The sequence below is a fragment of the Maylandia zebra genome, linkage group LG11 (genome assembly GCF_041146795.1).
Source record: "Maylandia zebra isolate NMK-2024a linkage group LG11, Mzebra_GT3a, whole genome shotgun sequence".
Lineage (NCBI taxonomy): Eukaryota > Metazoa > Chordata > Actinopteri > Cichliformes > Cichlidae > Maylandia > Maylandia zebra.
The window spans coordinates 17,760,708-17,785,088 of record NC_135177.1 but is presented as its reverse complement, the minus strand read 5'-3'; the positions used below and the strand labels follow the sequence as shown (position 1 = coordinate 17,785,088).

Sequence of the window (24,381 nt, the reverse complement as noted above, 5' to 3'; positions counted from 1 at the left end):
AGAGCAACAGGACCGCTTAGTCTTTGACTTTATTTATTTTCTGCTGTGTTTTACTTGCATCTATTTGAAAGAGTGAGTGTAAACACAAAAAATATTTTATTTTATGTGCTGGAATGTGTAGAAAATAGGTTTAAATGTTAAACTAATTTATTCAAGTCAGAGAATGTTGCATATAATTAAATTTTTGCTTGATGCATAAAGTTAAAAGATTAAAACTGATAAAACAAGTTAAAAAAAGAGACTTTTCCATTTGATTACATTTTGTATGATGGATTATGTAGAAAAAGTAGAATTGGGCTGAAAGCTCTATCGCTTTATCACCTATTCAGGTTGAAAATCGTGTTTTTAAAAAGTAACTAAGTAAGTAAGTAATTAATTACTTTTGAAAATAAGTAATCAGTAAAGTAACGGGATTACTTTTTTGGGGACGTAATCAGTAATTAGTTACTGATTACTTTTTCAAGTAACTTGACCAACACTGATCGGGACCAGTACCTCAGGGCACTGAGCAGTTGGAGTAACAATCTTAACAAACTAACAGGCCTAATAATAATGTCATAAAGACAAGAAAATGCAAACAAAAATGCGTTTATAACCAAAAATGATATTGTTACTTATTAAGCAAATAACAAGCTGAAATAACAGTCCTTATTCACACATAATAATCGAAGAATATAATATTTCCTATAGCCTCCTTTGGCCTTGACAGCAGCTCGCATTCTTGCTGCCATTATTTTATGTACTTTTCACAAGTTTCTTTGCTTCCTTCTTTTGGATGAAACTTTTTTTGCGATCCATCTTTAAGACCACTAAATTCCAAATCTGTTCAATAGGATTTAAGTCCAGACTTTGACGTGCCCAATCCATCAGTTCCAGTACTCCAGATTCCGTTGAAGTATGCTTGGTGTCATTGTCTCGTTGGTGTACGACCCAATCAATTCCCTTATAGAAGGGTTTCCATGTTTCCAGAAACTTTCCAGAAATTTTCTGAACGGTAAATTTAAAAATAACATGGATAACAACAATAATTATATGTTATCATTAAACATATTGTTCTGATTAAAGAGCATCTGCATACAGGTGGATTTTGTATGTATTGAGCACCATAATCTGTTTTTCATTTTTGTACCACTGTTTGCACCACAACGCCAAGGCAACAGAGGCCATTCTGATTTGTTTTATGAGGCTGTGGTTGCTAGGTGAACCAGAACCCTAGAGGAAGTTGTTGCACTGTGAACTAAGTGTTTTTCTGTCTGGGGGGCTAGAAGAGGTAAGGATTTGTAGATATGCTGAATATTTATTCTAAGAGTAATCATTAAAACTGCATTTGTTTTCCTTTGTCTTCCTTTTTTAGCTAGAATTTGTTTCGTAAAGTCACAAGCTATGGCTCAGCTAGCTCGTGCACAAGTAGCTCCGAAAAATGTCCCAAAATGCAAATAGCCCCTTTACTCAAGTAATGCCCACATTTTAAGATTGTAAATTCTGATAGCCTGAGCTTGAATTGATGACATGAACTTGACATAGTTATTTCTACTACAGACAATAACCGTGCCATCAAAAATTTATGCTGCAGGAATATCGTTTATGTCAAGCCTTCTTTTTGTTCCTGCGGGATCATTTCCGACAGTACTTGAAAGCAGCATGAGTTTATTGAAGCAGCCAGCAGGCGCAGTCGAGAGTCCAGATAAGTGGAGAGCAAAGAGCGCTGCTTCCTGGATGGGGACGAGAGGCAGGAGAACCGAAACTCAGACACAAGCAGAGAGCAGGACAGGAGAGAGCAGGAGGGTTAAACATGATTTAGATTTTCTTTAATCCCGCAACGCACTTGGAGGAGGCGGTATCGAGACGGTCGCAGTGGCATTAGGCGTTGACAGCAGGTTATTACAGCACCAGACTGTGTTATAACACATGTGTCTGTACCACAGTAACAAGAGCACTGCGGCTGTGGATCTGGACTCAGACTGCTTCTACGCCCAGTGGTCCACAGGGAAGGTAGGTTCCGCACCATTTGTACCTGTACTGTCCACCCTCAAAGATGTTCATTAAGGTGGTATCATAGAAAAAAGCGTATGAAAAAAGCGCTCTGTGACCTGTGCTGGTCTACAACCTTGACACAGCTGCAGATGTCTCAGATTTCACGTGTGTGTTTGTGGTTGATCGCAGTGCAGAAAGACCAGATATCAGCAGTCTGGGAATATGCATGCACAAAGGCAGCCTTTAAATCATATCTGTACCGAGCACACTTGTGATTAACTGGTGTGCATTACCATCAAGGCTTGCATTTTCCCACACTGTCATTTCCTTCTGCTATGTTTCAACTTTATGTGCCATTTTATTCTATGCACCACCCACACACACACACACACACACAAACACAAACAAAACCCCCAAAAAGACACACACACACATGGTGTGATTGGAAACGTACAAATGATGCCATATAAATTCTACTACCCCAGTGCACACTCTCTGCTGTCTCCTTCCACAGAACAGTGACAGTCTGTGTGAAAGCAGCAGCAGCTTTTTACCAGGCAGATCTGGTTTTTCCGTTTCTGCCTCCCAGGTCAACAATGATGCTTTGATCCCCACCACCTCACCCCACTTCACCCTGCCCTCAATGTCTGGAATGCCATTTAGACCTTGATCCGTGAAGGGTTTTAATCGCTGAATGGCCAGCTTCCACACGGAAAAAGAAAGCAATTGCACACAAAAGCATTCTAATTAAGGAAGTGCTGCAACAGTGGAGATTCGAGGTTGAATGTGAGCTTTTGGATTACAATCAGAAAGGTTTTTTTGTGTGTTTTTTTGAAGGACAGTTCTGAAAGTAAAGGCTTTGGATTAAAGATTCCGGTTGTTAGGACTTTGCATTGATACTTATTTAAATTTAGGTGCAAAGTAATCATTTGTTCCACCGTACACTCGCTGTGTGTGCAGCACTGAAAACATCACAATTACTTTTTATCCATGATCTGAAAGGCAGATGACAATCACAAATGTGATTTATCAAATTTTCTAAGATATGAAGCCTTCCGCCTGATATGTTGACTGAAAGTTACCCAGGTAATCTTAAATTCTAAACTTTGAAGTTGCTTCGGGATGAAGGCTTCACTTTGTTAATAATGCTGGAGTTTCCATGAAGCAAGGCTAGCAGGCACGAAAGCTGTAATTTCCCATGCGAAACCACAGGGGTGGTTATGCTCAGGCAGGACAGGACAGGCTGACGGCATTGTGGGACGATGACTGCAGCCGGCTCAGCACGTCTGCCTGAAAGTAGTGCAGGAGAGCAGACTATGACTGTGCAAAAATAGCAACGTGCACAGAGCTCAGCATGCCCAGCTATCGTGTGTGTTACCAGGGAATGATCATTAACACACTACAAAGGAGGACACCAGTGGCGGAGTTTGCTATATTGATTGAACGGCTCCAAAGTTTCCAGCCAACATTGATAGGCTGCTGAAGCAGAGAACATCATGTACAAGATCATGTGTGATTTCAGCAGCTGCTCAGGCTGCACAGTGTGTTTTTTAACGCCACAGTTTCCTGTGTGACCCTGTTCTCTGTCCAACCACTGTTGTCCATGCGATTAATCTCAAATCCCAGATTATGGGGTTATTATTTCTCATGCTTTTTGGAACAGGGCTGAACCAAAAGGGATTTTTTGGAGGGTGACTTGAGTTTCCTTTAAGTTCAGACTAGAGTTTTACTCACCTTTGTCTTGCTGTCCTAAAATAAGTCGTCCATAATTATTTTTATTTTTTTCATAAGCAAAGAAGGTTTGCATTGTGGCTTTGTAGATGGTAATATGTTGGTATTGGCTGGTTAGCCAGTTCACTAATTTGGTCCAGACTGAAATCACTGGGAATCTCACATGTCATTTAGACTAATAATAATGATGTGATAATACACACACTGAAAGGCATTTCAGAGAATAAAATACATATTTCCTAGTTTTGTTTTGTTTTGTATTGGTTTTTTTTTTTTTGTCTTTCTCTCTTTGTTAGCTCGGAGAAAGCTCTCTCCCATTTGTGGCAGTGGGCGCTACAGAGGGTGTCACCATAAACGCAAAAACAAGGTCACCATGCTGCTCCTACAAAGCCCGATTCAGAGGTTCAGCTTCAACTAAATACTGAAGCAAAGACGACGTGAAGCATCACCATTCTCCATCCATCCCATCCATTCGCTTCCGCTTATCCTTTTTCAGGGTCGCGGGGGGCGCTGGAGCCTATCCCAGCTGTCATAGGGCGAGAGGCAGGCTACACCCTGGACAGGTCGCCAGTCTGTCGCAGGGCTAACACACAAGGACAGACAACCATTCACACTCATTCGCACATTCACACCTAGTGACAATTTGGATTATCCAATCAACCTATCCCCACAAGCGTGTGGGGCATCACCATTCTGTCTCGGCTAATTGCTTTTAATACTTTTTAAACTTAACTACAGTTCAGAGTGTTCAAAACCACCTTTCCCCTGATGTAATTTAGTCTCTTGAGGCATTATGTTCACAAAATCCCAACCTATAATTACACAAGACTTTGCCGTGTTTCTGTAAAGTGGACGTGACAGTCAGTAGCCAGTTCTTCCTGTCAGGATAAATGAAGCGCTGCTCAATAACTGCGGGCTTAGTAAACACACGCCTTGGACTCTGGACTTGAAAATGGCAAGAATATATGGAGACACAACAAAGGATAATGAGGCTGTTTTCATATTACTGTAGCAATAACACATACTGTAACTCAAATTTGCTTCGTACATCACGCAGCTTTAAGCTGTGAGTAATCGTCACTCCTTTAACAAAACAATCAAAGGCCTTGCTGCAGGCATAGCTGAAATCATCAGAGTTGCTACATCAGTTATCAGAATGGGATGGCGGTTTTTAGAAAGAGGGTGCAGTGTTGTCTGACAGGGAAGGGAAAGCAAAGAGTTACACCCAGAGGTGTGGACTCGAGTCATATGACTTGGACTCGAGTCAGACTCGAGTCATTAATTTTATGACTTTAGACTTGACTTGAAAAAATGTTCTAAGACTTGTGACTTGACTTGGACTTTTACACCAATGACTTGGGACTTGAATTGGACTTGAACCGGTTTACTTGAAAAGACTTGATATTTTACCCCAAATATAAAATTTAACATGCATATTATATGGAGATTGAAAATGTGACGTCATTCACGGGTAGAACCGCAAAGGATTCTGGGAACTCGTGGCAAGCGGTACTAGCTCACGCAGGCTTTCAATTAAAATCAGTCACACAGCGATAAAAAGAAACACAAAAATGTCAAGAAGCTGTTGTATTATTAACTGCAATAGCCGGTCGCATGACAGCCACGGGAAGCCGACGGGTAAAGAGATCGGTTGTTATCGGATTACGTCGTTGAAGAGAAATTGTTCGAGCCATGTTTCCGAAGTAACAAAGAGGCGACTGGATTGCAGCCATTCAAAGATCAAATATAACGTCCTAGAACACTCCAGCTCACAGGTTAGTCTGCTCCAAGCATTTACACAAAGGTCAGTCTGCTGTTGTAGTTAATGCGTCATTTTTTTAACATAATTGGTGATATAGGTTACAAGCAAGTCTGGCGCTGAACAGAAATTGTCGCGCTATGCTCCTTTGTTTATTGTGCATGAATAGTGAATTGTCCTGACACAATATTGCGTTTCGCCTCTGTTATTATGGTACACTGACAAAAACATATACTTTTATTCACAGGATAAAACAGTTGTTTTGTATCACTAATTGCCCAGTACGATTACAGCATACAGTATTATTGTCACTGCTACATTTCTGTGATGCTACCAGAAATTATTTCCACTACTAATTAATTACCGTTGAGCTCAAAGGTCCTATTAATAAACGGTTAACGAATGTGTATTTATGAAGACGATTTGTGAGACTGGTAAACTTATGATACGTACGATGGTCTTTCGTTCTACACGGTGCATTTCAAGGTCCTGCACCCATCCGTCGGTAAACTGTACCTGGGCTTGTTGCAGTGACCTGAAGTTACTAAACTTCATGAGTGTATGCACTCACTCCAAGAACCGTATAATTATAAATATGCATATAAATATGCTAAGATGAGATAGCTGACTTCATCTAACTAGCAAATGTTGTCCAGGCTACGTTGGTGATACAGTTTTTTTTAATGTGTATGATATTTTTGTCATGCGATTTTAAAGCTGGTCCTACAACCGCATCCAAGAATAACATGCAGCGTATCTCAGAACTGTCGGTGAAAATTATTCTTGGAGCTAGGTTTAATTGAGCTGCATTTTAAAGAGGTGCAATTTCACAATTTGTGTATATTTTCTAAGTTCACTATTTTGTCATGTGTTGAGAAAAACACAGATTTTAAAATTACATGGTCTAATATTTACATTTAGCATAACTGCAACATTATTTTTTCGTTTGTTTTTTTTAAAGACTCGAAAGGACTTGAAATTCAAAGTTTCAGACTTGTGACTTGACTCGGACTTTTACACCAGTGACTTGAGACTCGACTCTGACTTGCCTGACATTACTTGAGACTTGACTTGAGACTTGAGGATAAAGACTTGAGACTTACTTGAGACTTGCAAAACAATGACTTGGTCCCACCTCTGGTTACACCCATACTGAATAGACAAATAGATTAGTGCTGTTTCTGCTTTTTAGGAACATGGAGGCCATGGCTGCTCTCCGTTCCCAGCAGAAAGGCTAAGAGAGGCTTGATTCGTCCTCGTGACTTCTTTTCCTGCCGGCCGGCCTCGCCTCGTCATGGCCAGCGGGAGTCCCACCGTGAGCCGGGAAGCCCGGGAGTCAGCTCCGGAGACGCCCGAGGCTGCCGCCAACCTGCAGGTGTTCTGCAAACTGTGCCTCAGCGAGCAGCCATCGACAGCCACCACAGGACTGCAGAGCTGCAAGTGCATCTACTGCACAGCGGTAGGTACAGATGATGCATTCAGGTTTTTTCAGGAGCTGCTTCTCATCGTGTCCAGGTCTTCATTTGAGTCAGTGACTCAGAGTGCATGTGTCAAGCTATATAAATATATTTATTTCATTTCTCATGCGTTTAATCATTTCCTGCAGGTGCTGAAAATTTCAGGACAGTGATCCAAAACCAGCTTTTTACAATTTGGGCAATTTAGGCAAATGTCCGGCGTTTAAATTACTTGGAATGAGATTTTTTTTTTCTTTTATTATTACAACACCACTTCCTCCTTTATGACCGTATACAGTAATAGATCCTTTTATAGGCAAATCTATCACACTTCCATTCCAGTAAAATTATGCTGATTTCAACACAGGGCTGTCTGTCTTTCACATTTACCGTCTTTGAATTGTCCATGGAATTTTTTTTTCTCATGTGCTTTATCGCTTCTCTCTTTGTTTTTAAACTCACAAACTTATCCTGAGTTTCAGTTTCACTCCTTCATGTGAGATGATGAGAAGCGCTATCTTTAGATAACAGAGCTGTAATATTTATAACAGGAGTGCAAAGGTCCGCTGCTGCACTGTTCTGGTCTCAAGCGTGCCTGCCTGCATATCAAAACGGAGCCAGATAGTGGCAGGTGTTAATCTCTTTCCAAGCTCGCTGCATTTGTCAGAGCAGCACGCACAAGGTCGCACAGATAAACCTCACGTACATGCGCAGGGTACGACACAGCGAGGGAAATTGATACTGAAACACGTACTTATCTTTAGTATAAAAATGTGAACCATCTCCTTCTGTCTGCTTAAAGAGCACACCGTGTTCCTGGTGTTGTTCCAGCTCTGTTTGTGTGATCAGTGCTTCATGCTGTGTTAGGGCTGTATTCACACAGGAAGCACAGGTTTGTGCTCATGCAAAAGTTTTTCTTCTTTAAAGAATTTTTTAACTTTAATTTTTGAAAACAGCACTGCTTTTATGAACAGTGCTTCCACAGTTTCTCCTGCCTTACTCAATGTCATGGCTTGGGCAACACATGACTTTTGACTCTGTGAGCACTCGTGAGGAAGCTCTCTATCTGTGACATTTCAGCTGCCCGGTTTAACCCAACATCTTCCTTTCATTTCGTCCTGAGTAACATTGTGGCTCTCTGAGCTCCTGCACTTGTTTCAGATAAAATGCTGCTGGCGAGCATATGACAGTTCTCCCTGTCTGATTAAACGTCCAGTCTAATGCCCTATTGTCCTTCTTCCCTCTCCAGTGTTTGCAGCAGTATGTTCAGCTAGCCATAATGGAGGGTGGGGGGGCACCAATCACCTGCCCCGACATGGCGTGCCGAAAGACTGGAGTGCTGCTGGACTCAGAGGTACGGCCTGTGCAACAATGCACATAGCAGAAAAAATGATGAGAGGAGATAAAATGCAAACATGATCAGTGATCTGCGTTTTTGTTGTTGCACATTCCTCGAATGTCCCAGGTTGGTGGTTCAACCGGTTTGGTTTCAGACATAAAGGCCATTGCCGTACTTCTCAAGAAATAGGAAGCTGGACTTTCACGCTTGTCTTTTTACAGTGTGTAAATTGTGTAAATACTGCACATCCACCCTTAATCACAGTTCTGAAGAAACTAGTTTTGGTTTCAGGAGTGAATCGCTATAAATGAAATGACGTCAGATGGAAACATTAAAACAATACATAGTAAACGTTTCAGTGGGGAGGCTGAAAATGCTGACTCAAAACCACATGAAAAGTGCCCCTTCCTTAATCTTCTGCTAATCAGAATACAACTTTATTAAGACTCTTGTGCTAGGAAGTCCATCCTTTAGTAGTGTTTTTCTGGAAAATACTGCAAAGTGTGTCATTTTTAACAGCTTATGAGTTTTAGAAAATAATGCTGCAAATTGCAGATGACTTGAAGCGTCAGATTGTCAACTATGATGGTAAACAACCTCATTTTTATCTAGAGCACCATGAAAGATTTTGGTTTTGAACATGTTATCACAAGCTTCAGGAAGTCTAGTATCCAAAGTGCTGTTTTTTCCACATCTCTGAAATCTGCATCATAAAATCTGAGTCAGTAAAATAATTGAAGTACCTCTGTGTGATTGCAGATAGCTGCTTTGGCAGCAGCAGGTCAGGTGGAGCTGTATCTGCGTCTCAAGTTTGAGAGAGGTAAGCACTGTTGTGTTTACATGCTATTGTCTGATGACAGGCAGGTCACACAAACAGTCCCAGCCAGTATTTATCTTAACATGCCTGGCATATTGTGAGGCTTTTTTTGTGTTCTGTTTAATTCTGGTACAGTTTTAGCCTAGAGGTTACTTAAATTCTAGCTATCAAACAATAAAGGGGTTACTACTATAAGACACCCATGTTAATAATCTGTTAATCTGAAGAAAAGAGATTCTCAGTGGAGATAAATTGTGTACTACTGGTTAGGTAAATGTTTGTGAAGGCAAACAGCACCTCTGTGGGAAACACTGTTGACATTTATAAGCTGCAAACAAAGGGGTAGTTTGCTGTGCAGCTATATTGACATTTTCTATTTGCACAGCAATAATACACTGCAAATCCAATAACAGTTATTGTTTACTCCGTCCATAAATCATAAAACTCGTGTTATTGTAAGAACAAAAAAGTGCAAAGTGCAGTCGGTCTTACTACAGTTGTCCCTTTTGTTATGATTCATAGTGAAAGCATGTGCTGGGAGTGTAAAGGGTTTGAGTCAGCTCACAGTGATTGCTTTTGTTTTGTCTGCGACACGTCACGCTCATTTTCTTCAGAAAGGGAAAATCTTGACTATGTGCCTCATCCGTTCTTTTCCTCTCCACAGGAGTGAAGCTTGACCCCAGTAAAGCCTGGTGCCCGGTGCTTGAATGTCAGGCTGTGTGTAATGTGGAGCAGAGCACCGAAGGCCACCCCGCCGCTGTGCCCTGCCCGACCTGTCACACCGTCTTCTGCTCCGGCTGCAGAGGGCCCTGGCAGGATGGCCACGCTTGCCCCGAGCGGCAGGCCATGATGACGCCTTCTCATCAAAGCAGGTCAGTAAAGCCAGCCTCTTGGTCCGCTGCCCACTGCCTGCAGCCACAGAGCTGCACTTTGGAAATGATACTGGGCTAAAAGCTGGAGGAGGGTATTAGGTCAGGACACTGAGATAGACTTGCTGTAACCAAACTGGTGAGCAATGCATGATTGCACAAATCAGTTGCCATGCATGTGATGAAATGACAGAGGCAGATGAATTTTTCTCTGACATTACGTGGATTACATTTATTTTCAATTGTGGTGTTTTACACCATGAGGAAAATCCCAGACTTTCCTTTGACATAAAAGACCTAACTTTCACCGGTGTAGGATGTTCACAGCACACTGAATGAATCACATAAGTGATGGGTAGCTCCTCATCTCTCTGTAGAAACCCTTTGCTCTATAAAAACATTATTTCAGGATTAATAACTTAGTGTGCCTCAGAAGCGTCCCAGTTGAGCAGGGACATTACTGCGCTGCGCTGAGCTGTGACTCTGCCAGACTGACTGATGTCACTGGGGAGTCACTGAGTTATATCGGAATTCCATTGTCTCTGTGCCAAACAGAGGAGGAGGAGGATGGGCACCGATCCAATTACCTCACTGTACAGCAGTGAAGTGATGATCCCTGCGCTGGGGATGAGAAAGATGAGTTAAAATCCACTTTTGAGTCAAACGTGGCAGCATAATATCTGGGGGGTTTTCAGCCTGCAGAGGCTTTCAGTAGTTTTTACATTTGCATTTTATCTTATATCTTATAGTTTTATTTCCCAAAACAATGCTCAATTTCCTCTTTTAAAACAAGGAACTGGTCTCTGTCTCCTGCTGACTTTGTGTTTTTGAGCAGATTTGTTGTTTGTGTTTTTTGCAGTATTATTTTCTGACATCACATGAGCTGCGATAGCTTCTGCTATCTCGTATTAATCAAAAACAGGGTTTTTTGAGGGCTGCATGACATCTAGAATGAGAGAGATGTTACCTTTAGCGCGTTTAAAGAAACGGCCTTGAGAAATATGTATTTGTAAACTCTTAACCATAACTTCAAGACTCTGCTTCCCACTTTACATTGAATAACAACCCTTCACCTTTGCCTCTAAATAAAGATTGCACGCACTGCCTGGAGGGCCTCGCGGCATTAACGGCATTCCTCGTGTGTGCCTTTGTTCCAATTCACAGGACACGCTCAGACAGTGACTCTGACATGCCCATCAAGCAGTGTCCTATGTGTGGTATCTACATCGAGAGAAACCAAGGCTGTGCACAGATGCTGTGTAAAAGCTGCAAACACACCTTCTGCTGGTACTGTCTGCAGAATCTGGATGTAAGTCTCCCCTGCTAACTAAACAATAGCTGTGATGCATTTTTCTTTTTTTCTTTCTTTTTTTCCAAATTCAAATGGAATATTTCCTTTGCTGCATAGTCACCTGTTCACGTCTTTGCATGCATGTGTATGTTGTGTTTAAATGCAGGGTGATATCTTTTTGAGACATTATGATAAGGGGCCATGCAGAAACAAGCTGGGACACTCCAGGGCCTCGGTTATGTGGAACAGAACGCAGGTGAGCCCAGTTGTAAGGCAGCAGTGCGTGGCATTTTGTGATGTTGTTATTGTCTGAATGGATTAGACCACAGAACCACCTGGTTGTTGTATACAGGGACTGGATTTGAGTCAAATCATACCAGCACATAACCTGGATTTTGGACTTCAACCCAGCTCTCAATCACCATGAGACATGGGACATAATTACTGTCTTTCAGTTTATCAGCTGCTTGGTTTATTACTATATATCACTTTAAGAATATTAAAGCCTCACATAGTTTGCTGTTTACGACTTCTTGTTTTCCCACAGTTCATTGAAGAAATCCTTTAAACTCAGCAAATCCCTAAGCTAATCTCAAATTCCTGGCCCATAACGACACCAACTATGCAACAAAAAGATTACAACTGCCCACCAGACCTACTTTCCTTCTGCTTTCTCCTCCTCTAATGCCATTATCACATGATAAGTTTGCTTGGGATCTCCAGATTGCGTCTCGGTGTGTACAGGTCGCTAAGTATGTGAAGAGCTGAAGTACAGCAGCGAAGTTGTTTCGTGCAAAACAACTCATTATAGAGCTGGTTACACCCTTGCCTAACAGGTCCTCTAAGTATGTTCACCTTAAATTATTTTTCCACCGCTGCATTTAAGTACTTGAGTCTGTTAGATTTAACCTGCGATGTTTTTTGCCGACCCTTAGTGTAACTACATATCCAAAACAATGTTGACATCGGTATATGACATGTATCTGTGGTTATTTAACATGTCACATCCACTACCACAGCTATTACTGTCTGCCCTGCTACGGCAGCATACAGTCATCCAAAGAATTATTGAGGTAAGCTGCTGAGGTTGACTGATAAAGATTGAGTCACAGTTTGGCATTCCTGTTCATCTCAAATGTGCTGTATCTGATTAAGTGGAGGCCATGCCTTTTCACTCCAAAACATGTCTCCACGGACCTCAGCTTGTGCATGGGAGTGTTGTCAAAGGGAAACAGAAAACCAGGAAGTCCACGAAGATATGTAAATATATATGTGTGCCTTATTTGTTTACACATACAGGGATTATTCATATAATGGTATGTGTATCAAGTTTACTGAATGAATGATTTAACAATTTAACATGAATAAAGTCTATCAGGTTTTAACAGTTACAGTAATTTAAAACTACAGACTGTATATAAAAGAGGAACTTTGTTAAAACAACATCATTCGTTTCTTTTAGGCTTCACACTTTGAAACTTCAGCGTTGCATTTTAGCCGCCACCAGGTTGGTTTTATGGGGTCAAAAGTGAACTTAATGTGAATTAACGAGTGTTACGTTATCGGCAAAGTTAGCAAGCTTAGTTAGCAAAATACACTCATAAGCCACACAGCAAGCCCTAGTATTCGAAAAGCGACTGAGTTCTTTAGTCGCTTTTCTTGACAGTTGAAGTCCTGGTTCTGTCTTGCTGGTAAATGTAAGTTCACTTTCATTAATTTCATTTTTTTTAAGTCTCCATAGTTCCCAAAAGTTCAGTTGTGTTTACCAGCTGCCTGTTAATGTTTTCCGAATGTTTATTGCTGGGTAGGTGATGTAAAGAAGGTTTGCACCAGAACTGAATCTAAACAGAAAATGAAGACAGTAAAGTTACAAACTATAAAACCAAAACAGGGAACTGAACAACTTCTGTAGGGAGAGTCAGATGATGAATCTCTGATGCCATTATGACCAAGTCCTTTGACACAGTCATTTGACCCAGTGCTAATAAGAAGAGTAATTACAGTATTTATTGCTGTGTCTCTGCTCAGGTGGTGGGGATCCTGGTGGGAGTCAGTATCATTGTGCTGGTGACGTCACCTCTCCTCCTGCTGGCCTCGCCCTGCATCCTGTGCTGTGTTTGCAAGCCCTGCAAAGGGGACAAGAAGAAGAAGAAGAACAAGAGCAAGAAGGACCTCAGCCAGTCAGACACCTCCACATCATAGCAGCTCCCTGCTTTCATCTGTCCGCACAGGATCACTCTGCTAACCTCATGAATGCCAAGGAAAGTTTAAGCGCTGCATGATGGGAATAAAAAACACTCATGAACTAATGGATTACCTTTTTTTTCTTTTTTTTTTGGAAGCCCTCTAAGTGAGCGGGTTTTCCGGACTTTTACATTATGCCTCAGTGAGAGGGCTGCTCAAAAATCACTCTTGAATCACGAGAGTGCGTACTTTATATGGTGGGTGTGTAAATGTGAGGAGAATGAATGTAAGTCACTTGTCTAGCCAGTTTTCAGAGGCACAACAAGATAATTAGGAGACAGCAATAGGTGTGAATCTCCCTCGACAGGGCTCTCTTTTTCTCACCAACACACCTACACAAACACATACATGCAGTTTAAAGTGCAAAGCCACCCTCATGTGCCAAATGTCATGAAGCCAAACCAGAAGTGTTGGGCGCTCAAGTGCCTCGCTCTACAGTGCCTGGTGCTTGGTTCGATTTGCTTTGCCTTTCATTCTGTCTTATGCAAATAATTTTAGCGTTATGGAAATGGACAACCATCAGGATCCTGCATGGTTATAAACGCCGCAGTGATGCAAAACATTCTAAGGTGTTAGGAGAAGGCATCTGGAACCATGTGTGCACTGTATAATCTTTACTCATACGAAACACGATAAGGCTTCAATGGTGCACAGAGAGAACTCTTCTTCTGCAGATGCTTGTTGTTTCCACCTGGTGTATGTTCCAGACCAAAGGCTCTAAAGAGGACAGTGTGTACTTTTCTAAAGTGTGTTAATATGTATTCATGGGGAATGTGTGTATGGTGTCATTTCTACATTTGTTTTGATGTTTCGGCATCAAATATTTTATAAAAGCGCCATTGTAAATGGAAAATAAACACGATGAACTGAACATGCATTGGACAGTGACTTTGACGTTTATCATTTCTAGCCCAAACAACCCAAGGTTTCCTAGCAGAACACTGCACTGTAAGATGGTTTAAGTTATTCGCTTGTCAGTTTAATGGTATAAGTGTGTACCATAAGAACTTTGACCCATTATCTGGTCTTTTTACATCGTTGATATCTTGTAAATAGCATTATGTGGCTCTGCTCTTCAGCTGCTAAACATGCTGTGCATCTAGAGATGCTCTTCTGCTTCCTTTGGCTGCAACAACAAACGCAGATGCCTGATCAACCAGTCACATGGCAGCAACTTAATCCATGTAGTCATGTAGCCATTATCAAGACAACTTGCTGAATTCGAACTGAGCAACTGCTGGGATTTTCCTGAGAAACCGTTTTCAGGGTTTAGCCAAACTACTATTCTCTTAACAGTAACACAAATAACTACTTCTTACACCCAAGGTATGCTGAAGAGAGCATCTCTGAATAGACAACACATTGAACCTCGATAGGCTACAGCGGCTCACTAAAACTGGACAATAGAAGATTGAAAAAAACATTGCCTGGTCTCACGAGTCTCAATTTCTCCTGAGACATTCAGATGGTGGGGTCAGAATTCATATCACAAAGCGGACTTTTGATTGAACATAAGTAAGAATATCTGTGATTTCAACTTTGTACAATTGTAGTGTCACACACCAAAAGCAATGTCATGCAGTGTCAGGGGTTAAAAGACCACATGACTCGTGCAGTTAGAAACACAGTATATATTTCATATAAATGTAAATTCAAGAGGAAATGGGTCAAAGTTGTAAATTAAGTTACCCACAAAAGCAAAGCTAGGAGCTAGGAGAAACAGCGACTGACTTGGAAGTAGGAGTCACAAATGTTGGAGTGGACAAAACCACTCCAACATCCATGGCACTCAAAATGAAGGTGAGTGTGAAGATCACAGGTCACCCCACTCTAACCTTAGATAGAAGAATTTGCTACAAAGACCCAACTAGAATTAGAAAACAGCACAGGGAGTAATAAAGTGAGTTTAGCGGCGTATAAATGTGCGGGCAGTTCAGGGTCGACCCAAAGACCGAGGTAAATGTAGCAGAGGCTAAACAGGTTACCTTCAAAGGGATTTCAGTGGCACCCTGTGTGTGAACAAGAAACTGCACTCAGTTCAGTCTGAGAAGCTAAGTGGGCATTTCAGGCAGAACATTTCCACGTCACAAGACCAACAAGAGATGTAGAAAGACAGTTTGCTGTTAATGTCATATGATTGGGGGGGTCTGTGGTCAGAGGCGAACCCACAGAGAGGAGTCACTTGATGTTTTTGATTATTAGGCATAAACTGATGGGGAAACAATAGCATGGGGAAGGACATTTTTTTCACAAGATTAAAGCAAAGGCTGAGAAAGAAGAGCTACGGAGGATAGACAAAAGTCTAATGATGTCAAGACAGAGTTGGATCCATTTGATGTGGTGTCAGAGAAACCGAGCAGAAAGAAGGCAAATAATCATTTAAAAAGATTAGACTGCGTATATAAAGGAAATATGTTAGTCAGTCAGAGGCAAACAGTGGATCCTGAGAATAAAATTTATTGTTTAACATGAAAACCTGATTTTTCTCTTTAGTAGACAGATTTTCTTGTAAGTATAAAAACAACTTTTAGGACAGTCTGCAGACTTGATAAATGGATGTCTTTGTACGAAGCAGAGATGCTTTTTTGTTTTTCTATTTTTTGTCTGATTGACAAGTTGAGCGCACAGTAAGGAAAAACAGATGTAGTGTTTCTGGTGTTTATAAGAAGCAGACCGTGGTGGCAGCATAACTTTATTGCTGACTGCAGCACACAGACACATGTGACCATTGCATTGCTTCTCTGCCAATTATTTTTTATTCCTCTAGTGTCCACTAGGTAGTGTAATTTTTCACACAAGACACAACATTCTTGTGAATATAACGACAGATTATATGCCCATAAGATTATACCGACGCACTGACACACTTGCAACGACATTGCTACTTCAGAAACTGTTATGCTGCACAAAACTTCATGGTATTGTGTTGCAGAGTTCATTTCTCTTAATTAATCTTGAAAATTAATTAAACAGGAAAAGCAGCTGCTTGTTATTCCAGTACTTATTTGTGCACATGCAAGCTATAAATAAACACAAAATGCTTTGCCTCAATTATCATCTGTCACAACTGCTGTAAACTGAGACTCATTCTTCTGCACTGCTGCTTTCTTTGTGTGATCATCTAAAGGCGCAAAACAAGCACCACTAGGAGGCAACAGCTCAGCAGGTAGATCGTTTGGTAAATGGTCTGTATTTGTATAGCGCTTTTCTAGTCCCTAAGGGGGCCCAAAGTGCTTTACACAACCAGTCATCCACCCACTCACACACACATTCACTGTGAATGTGTGTGTGTCTGCAATTAATACAATACAAAATACTACATAGAGTGCACTATACAGGTCATCGGATGTTCAAGATGGGCTTTACATCTTCCAACAACTGCTCACACTGTCAAGGCAATACACCAGACAATTACATCCACGCTCTTTGGTTCTGTCCACCAGTGCAAAAGTTTTGGCGCGAGATATGTGAAGACTTATCAAAGTGTCTGAAATGTAACATTCCAACTTCCCCCTTAGTGTGTCTACTGGGCAGCTTAGATAATGTCACTTCAGAAAAGAATATAGCCCATATGATCTTCACTGCCCTATGCATAGCCAAGAAAACAGTCCTCATGAACTGGAAAAATAAAAATAATCTTAATTCTAACCAATATAGAAATTATCTATTAGATTACATTAGTCTTGACACAGCCTCTGCCACCACATTAGATCAATTGCTCTGGGCCCCTTTTATCAGCTCCATCACCTAGTGGGGGTGGGGGGTCATAGTTTGGTCCCGCCTTCACTGTTGTGATTGGTGAGGGGGTAGGGACAGGCTTAGGGCGTCGGGGGGTTCCCCGGAGGCATCTTCCTTGGGGGGCTCAACCCGGGGTAGCGGTCACGTCCGGTTGGGGGCTCTGTTGGCTCTCAGGTGACTGTTTCCTCGCGGCTGCGTGCAGCGGGGCTAGGGGAGGGTCTGTGCTGACGGACGTGGGTTACTGACCTGGCAACCTGGCTGCCCCTGGGTGGGTCCGGGATGGGCGTGAGGTTCTGGGGGCGCTCCGTCTCTGGGCTGGGGCCCGGGCCGGGCCTCGGGGGCTTGGGTCCTGGTTGGTGTGTTGCCGGGGTTGTGGGCGGGTGGGTGCATGGGGGCCCGGCCCTGGAGCAGGGTGCCGCCGGTGCGTCGAGCCGCCTGGGGGGCTCTTCAACTGGTGGGGGGGATGGTCACATCTTGCAGGAGCTTTCTTCTCTTCAGGAACTCTCTGCAGGAGGGGGAGATACAGGAGAGGTGGAGGAAGATCTCAGCCTGGGCGTTTACCGTCTTATGTAGTCTGGAAGATGTGTGGATGGTGGGGTGGGTGCAGTTTTCTCTGTGGTGGGGTTGGGTGGACTGTCCAGGGCTCTGTGGAGCCGGGGGGCGCTACTGCACTGGGCCCCGGTCTGATGGGCCTGGGCCCCCCTTCCCTGGCGGGTCGCGAAGGGTGGGAGTGCCTACTGGGGTCAGCGGGGGAGCTGGCCCCAGGGAGGGGTTACCTGCCCCTCCCTTCCTTCCCTCCCCATCTCCAGCTGCCTCCCTCTTCCCGCTCCTCCACAACCACTCACACATGCAGGGCCTTGGAGTGGGGGTATGTCACCAGGGTGCAGAGGAGGCTACCCCCCCCCGTCCCCTTCTGGCTGCCTCTGCCTCAATTTTATCCCACAACTTAGACATTCACATTATTCACACTCTCATTACACATACATATAGGATCTTGGGGGTGGGCACAATCACAGAGTCCAAATTACCATCAGGGTGTATACCTCACCCCTGACGTCGTTGCCCACCTCTCAATTTTAAATACACTTAGTCATTGAGGGCTAGCAGGAGGGACTATGCGCTTACCTGCTGCTCCTTGGCAGGTAGCTCCATGCCCTCCTGGGTTTTAATTGCACCTTAGAACACATATGCATCAACACTACAATGAGCGGGTGGAGGGAGGTTTGGAGTCTTCTCCCACCCCCATTCTCTGCGGCCTGCTGGAGCGGGAGGGCTAGTAGGAGGAGTTGGCCGTCCGACTGCGGTCTGGGGTGTGGGGCCTCCCTGCTGCTGCGGAGTCGGGGTGGTCTGCCTCTCCCCACCGCAGGGAAAAGGGTAACACCACCTGGGTCTGGGTGCAATTCCCCCCTCCAGGGGCAAGGGTACCTAGACCCGGTTTGTAGAGTACGCTTGGGGAGTGTGATTGTGTGTACAGCGTCTCTTTATGTCTGTCCCCACGTTGGTTGAGTGTGGAGTGAGTGCATATGAGAGCATGAGGGTGGGAATGGATGTTTGTGTCTGTGTGTGCCCGTATGTCTGTGTCTATATGTCAGGTTGGGTATCAGACGCCACCTCTCTGGGGACACCTCAGGCCCTCCAAGGTTTGGAGGCCTATCTCCACCCACCACCACTTCCCCTGCCGGTGGCGGACTCCCTCAGGTGTCGGTGTGTTGGTGGTTCTTTGTATCTGGGGATGGGCGTCCAGGTACACACCGGCTCACTCCTTGGCGGCCGCTTGTCGGGGCCTGGGGCTCGCTCGGGCCCCTTTGGAGGTGGGGTGCCCCCGGCCTCTCGGCCTGGGGCTCGGTCACTCAGGCACAGCTGGGGGCCGGCGGAGCTCACGGGCGCGTCACTGCAACTCCCCCTGACTTCTGCTCCGCGGCTGCTGGGCGAGCCCTCATCTGGGACTCTCCTCAGCTCTTACTGGAACAGTGGCGCGGCTGCCCCTCTGTTGGTCTTCCATGGTCTCTTGTGTTCTGGGGGCCTCTGGATGTCTGGAGTTTTGATCTCCTCCATACCCACTTCACACCCTGGAGGACGGGGCTGTGGCCCCCCCACACTCCCTAGCAGATCATTACATGGAGAAACCTTTGGAATGCAAGCATGCTGATCCACACAGGTATGCACACATGGGTATTCACAGACGCGGACTAAAGCTTTCTTGGCTGCTGCCTCAAAGCACACTGTGCGCTGTCTATCTTGCGTGCTGCACAATATCGTTTATTATTTAGTAAATACTGATATCTATGACTAGCTAGTTTATTATGATGGTGCTTTGTTTTCTCTATTATTATGTTGCTCTTTGTTGTTTGCTGTCTCCTCTGTTTGTTTTTTTTGTTTGTTTTTTTTTTTCTCCATACAGGTGACCCAGGAGTTCTTTTTTTTTTTTCTCTCTCTTCCCCCCCCTTCTCACCGTCTCTTCTCCCCTTTGGTTTTCTTTCTTTCTCTCCCCCTCTTTCTCTCATTCATTCCCCCTGTCCTATTTATTAAAAAAAAAAAAAAAAAAAAAATGACAAAGGATGAACTGAAGCTCTGCCATCACGTAATGTCGCATACTGCTGTTTCTGATGTCATTTAAAAAAAAAAACAAAAAAACAAAAAAAAACAAAAAAAAACAAAAGCAAAGCTAGGAGCTAGGAGAAACAGCGACTGACTTGGAAGTAGGAGTCACAAATGTTGGAGTGGACAAAACCACTCCAACATCCATGGCACTCAAAATGAAGGTGAGTGTGAAGATCACAGGTCACCCCACTCTAACCTTAGATAGAAGAATTTGCTACAAAGACCCAACTAGAATTAGAAAACAGCACAGGGAGTAATAAAGTGAGTTTAGCGGCGTATAAATGTGCGGGCAGTTCAGGGTCGACCCAAAGACCGAGGTAAATGTAGCAGAGGCTAAACAGGTTACCTTCAAAGGGATTTCAGTGGCACCCTGTGTGTGAACAAGAAACTGCACTCAGTTCAGTCTGAGAAGCTAAGTGGGCATTTCAGGCAGAACATTTCCACGTCACAAGACCAACAAGAGATGTAGAAAGACAGTTTGCTGTTAATGTCATATGATTGGGGGGGGTCTGTGGTCAGAGGCGAACCCACAGAGAGGAGTCACTTGATGTTTTTGATTATTAGGCATAAACTGATGGGGAAACAATAGCATGGGGAAGGACATTTTTTTCACAAGATTAAAGCAAAGGCTGAGAAAGAAGAGCTACGGAGGATAGACAAAAGTCTAATGATGTCAAGACAGAGTTGGATCCATTTGATGTGGTGTCAGAGAAACCGAGCAGAAAGAAGGCAAATAATCATTTAAAAAGATTAGACTGCGTATATAAAGGAAATATGTTAGTCAGTCAGAGGCAAACAGTGGATCCTGAGAATAAAATTTATTGTTTAACATGAAAACCTGATTTTTCTCTTTAGTAGACAGATTTTCTTGTAAGTATAAAAACAACTTTTAGGACAGTCTGCAGACTTGATAAATGGATGTCTTTGTACGAAGCAGAGATGCTTTTTTGTTTTTCTATTTTTTGTCTGATTGACAAGTTGAGCGCACAGTAAGGAAAAACAGATGTAGTGTTTCTGGTGTTTATAAGAAGCAGACCGTGGTGGCAGCATAACTTTATTGCTGACTGCAGCACACAGACACATGTGACCATTGCATTGCTTCTCTGCCAATTATTTTTTATTCCTCTAGTGTCCACTAGGTAGTGTAATTTTTCACACAAGACACAACATTCTTGTGAATATAACGACAGATTATATGCCCATAAGATTATACCGACGCACTGACACACTTGCAACGACATTGCTACTTCAGAAACTGTTATGCTGCACAAAACTTCATGGTATTGTGTTGCAGAGTTCATTTCTCTTAATTAATCTTGAAAATTAATTAAACAGGAAAAGCAGCTGCTTGTTATTCCAGTACTTATTTGTGCACATGCAAGCTATAAATAAACACAAAATGCTTTGCCTCAATTATCATCTGTCACAACTGCTGTAAACTGAGACTCATTCTTCTGCACTGCTGCTTTCTTTGTGTGATCATCTAAAGGCGCAAAACAAGCACCACTAGGAGGCAACAGCTCAGCAGGTAGATCGTTTGGTAAATGGTCTGTATTTGTATAGCGCTTTTCTAGTCCCTAAGGGGGCCCAAAGTGCTTTACACAACCAGTCATCCACCCACTCACACACACATTCACACACTGGTGATGGCAACCACCCTGGGGCACACTGACAGAGGCGAGGCTGCTAGACACTGGCGCCACCGGGCCCTCTGAACACCACCAGTAGGCAACGGGTGACGTGTCTTGCCCAAGGACACAACGACCGAGACTGTCCAAGCTGGGGCTCAAACCAGCAACCTTCTGATTACAAGGCGAACTCCCAACTCTTGAGCCATGATCGCCCCAATTTGTCCCATGATCGGAAGGTCCGGGGTTCAAATCTACCGAATGGCTACCCTGAGGTACCTGAGCAAGGTACTGTCCCTACACACACCGGGCGTTAGATTGGTGGCTGCCCACTCCTTAAATACAAAGAGTAAGTTAATAAACTATACAAAAAAGCACTTGTATTTCTGTCTGCTGCTACCATCAAGCATCACTCAGCAAAAAATAAAACAAATGAAAATCCATCAGGATTCTTCTAATATACTTCACTTTTGCCTTACAGTCAGTAACATTTTCTGCATCAGTTTTAAACAATCCAACTCTCAGATATGTACAGAAAACCCCAGGTGCAAGTCACTAACAAGTGCTTTATTAGCTCTGCCATACATAAGGCTACCAAATTTATACTAGCCCTGCCAGAAGCTAAGGCTACCAAATTTTAAACTATACCTTCACAGACAAAGGTGTCATAGTTTCTGTATCCTGCAGTAAACGGTGTTGTCAGGTACCAACAGGAGTTCCTGTCATTGTCCCACAATGAGCGCCCAAAAGACATCTTGCAGAGTCTTCTGTGAGGACTAAAAGTGGAGTTTAAACGTAAAGTTAAAGGAGCTGACTCGCTATGACTTTCCATTTCCATTCCTATGGAAGCTGATGCCTCATGTGGAGAATGCTAACTCCTAGTAGTTCCTGTCCACATTTCTCCTGGCTGAAGAGCTGAGCCCTGAAGTCGATGGTTAGAGACTTCTCGGGTTGTTCATCAGCTCTCTATATTTTTTCACACCTATTTACCTGCTCAGGACAGATCTCTTCCCTGTTCCTCTTTGTGGTGGTGCTGATGCCTGAGGTTGAGAGAGCAGCCTCTTCTAACCTCTGAGTGACTGAAGGTTCTTGGTGTAGAACATGTTGCCCATTATCCTTTACATGTTACATGTTGCAAGTAGAACAAGTACATGTGGAGCATCGACAAGATGGTCACAGCAATCTCATAACCCTGCCAAAAAATGTCTCATGCTAACTGCTGTATGAGAGAAGACCAAAATTAGATCTCTCATCCTCATTTAGTGAGTAATATCCAGAGTCCTCACTGAGCCAGACATCATAATTTATGACTTCATTGTCCGCATCTCTTTCCATTACGTGATCTTACTCAAAATTGTCATCAAGGAGTGGAAGGATACCCTCAGGTTCAGCTTCGATCTGGACTTTTCCATCCTCAACCTCAGCATCTTACTCGCCACCTGAAGAGATGTCGACTGATCAAGATCAATAATCCTGATGAATTCGATGAGGCTACCTTCTGCAGGATGATGTCGTTTCCTCAACCTGCAAGTAAACACACTCATCTGCTATTATTAGTTCGGGGATTTTCAATCATTGGCAAGTGCTAAAGCATGCCTAAATTTCATCAGAGTAATAGTAGGAATAAAACTACTGTAAACTTGTCTGTACAAACTTGTCTACTGATGACAGTATAGGTTACAACAAAAACAGGTTTAAATGTCCAGTTCTAGATGTTACAGTGCAGGCACACAAAGGTGTTGCATGCTTCAGCAGCGCTGCTCGTCATTAATGTATAAAACTTTTGTAGCTGTCCCTGAAAGAAGACAAAGAGGTAACTTCATGATACATATCTGTGGTGCTGATTTAAAACACATTTTACCTGAAACATTGGCAAGCAAATGTAAAAATTGCTCTGATAATGCGAGGTTATTTATGTGACTTAAAAAGCGTTTGCTTATCCACCTTTGTTCTCTCAACAGCACCAAGAACATAAGCTAATCACTGGAGAATATTAGCTTATTTTAGCTTTTTAGCTAATTCTAGCCACAAGTCAGGTGATACATCACTTGTTGGCAGCCAAGGAGCTGATGTACTTTATTAGTTTCCTATTTTGGTTGAATTCAGCGTCACTGTGTGTTTATAGTACAGCACAGTTCCACTGAGCAACAATGATGTTGGAGGTAAATGTCTATAAATATCTACCTGACTGTCATTATTTCTGTAGGAAATAGGGATGAGTAAAGCTACCATGGTGATAAAAACTAATATTTGACTGAATGGGATTTTAATCCAGTGACTGAGTCCACATCCCTCTGACAGAAATGAACATTAAACTTATTTCTGTAACCTGGTTGTTTTCTTAGCCAGTTTTTGTCTCTGATGCAGATTGTTTGGGGTTTTTTGTTGTTGTTTTGTTATGTTTTTTGAAGAAACTGCTTTTCAGATACATTTTTTTTCTGTGCACTCTGGCATTCTTCCTGCTGCTGCCATTTAATGGCATGCCGTTGGGCAAAAGTGTGCCACTTTCAGCAGCAGTGAGGGCGACCTGTCATGTCATATGTTTAGTCCACCAATGATTTCTCAAGTTTCATAGGATCTTCTCACTCTCCTGTTAGTTCTACGATATTTATGTTTTCTCTGCACTTTCAACACTGGCTGAACTGATGGTTACACACTCACTCATCCTTTATGTATGAGCAATGAACGTGTAAGGAAAGAAAAACAAGATTTGGAAGCACTGTGTTGCTTGGATTATATTTTTATTGTCTATTATTATATTACTATTGGCCTATGAATGTGTAAGCATTTGCGCTATAGTGGGCTTCAAGTAGCAGTGCTAAAAAGATGGACGATGGATACCTTGCAATTCTACCCCTCCGGGAAATGCAGATGTTGTAATGTTTCCAATTTAAGAGAATATGAACGCTTCTTGTTTGTTATTCCCACTCCCT

The 24,381-nt window shown here is 42.9% G+C and overlaps 1 protein-coding gene across 2 annotated transcripts; it reads left to right on the top strand.

The window, feature by feature from the left end:
* Positions 1–1,186: 1,186 nt before the first annotated feature.
* Positions 1,187–14,358, top strand: rnf144b (ring finger protein 144B). Of its 2 annotated transcripts, XM_004541600.5 has the most exons (9): positions 1,187–1,270; positions 1,926–1,992; positions 6,657–6,923; positions 8,171–8,275; positions 9,020–9,080; positions 9,742–9,949; positions 11,111–11,255; positions 11,404–11,493; positions 13,266–14,358. In XM_004541600.5, exons 3-9 carry the CDS (start codon positions 6,759–6,761, stop codon positions 13,437–13,439), a joined length of 948 nt encoding a protein of 315 aa, XP_004541657.1. In that variant the 5' UTR covers positions 1,187–1,270; positions 1,926–1,992; positions 6,657–6,758; the 3' UTR covers positions 13,440–14,358. The 2 variants fall into 2 exon arrangements, with proteins under 2 accessions (XP_004541657.1, XP_076746009.1); XM_076889894.1 differs by lacking the exon at positions 1,187–1,270 and having other exon boundaries at positions 1,689–1,992.
* The last annotated feature ends 10,023 nt before the right edge of the window (positions 14,359–24,381 follow it).

Bases quoted from the DNA above. Each gene is read 5' to 3' on its own strand.
- rnf144b (XM_004541600.5), top strand. From the start codon at position 6,759: ATGGCCAGCGGGAGTCCCACCGTGAGCCGGGAAGCCCGGGAGTCAGCT. The intron at 6,924-8,170 runs GTAGGTACAGAT...TTCCCTCTCCAG, and splicing joins AGTGCATCTACTGCACAGCG to TGTTTGCAGCAGTATGTTCA. The intron at 9,081-9,741 runs GTAAGCACTGTT...TCCTCTCCACAG, and splicing joins GCGTCTCAAGTTTGAGAGAG to GAGTGAAGCTTGACCCCAGT.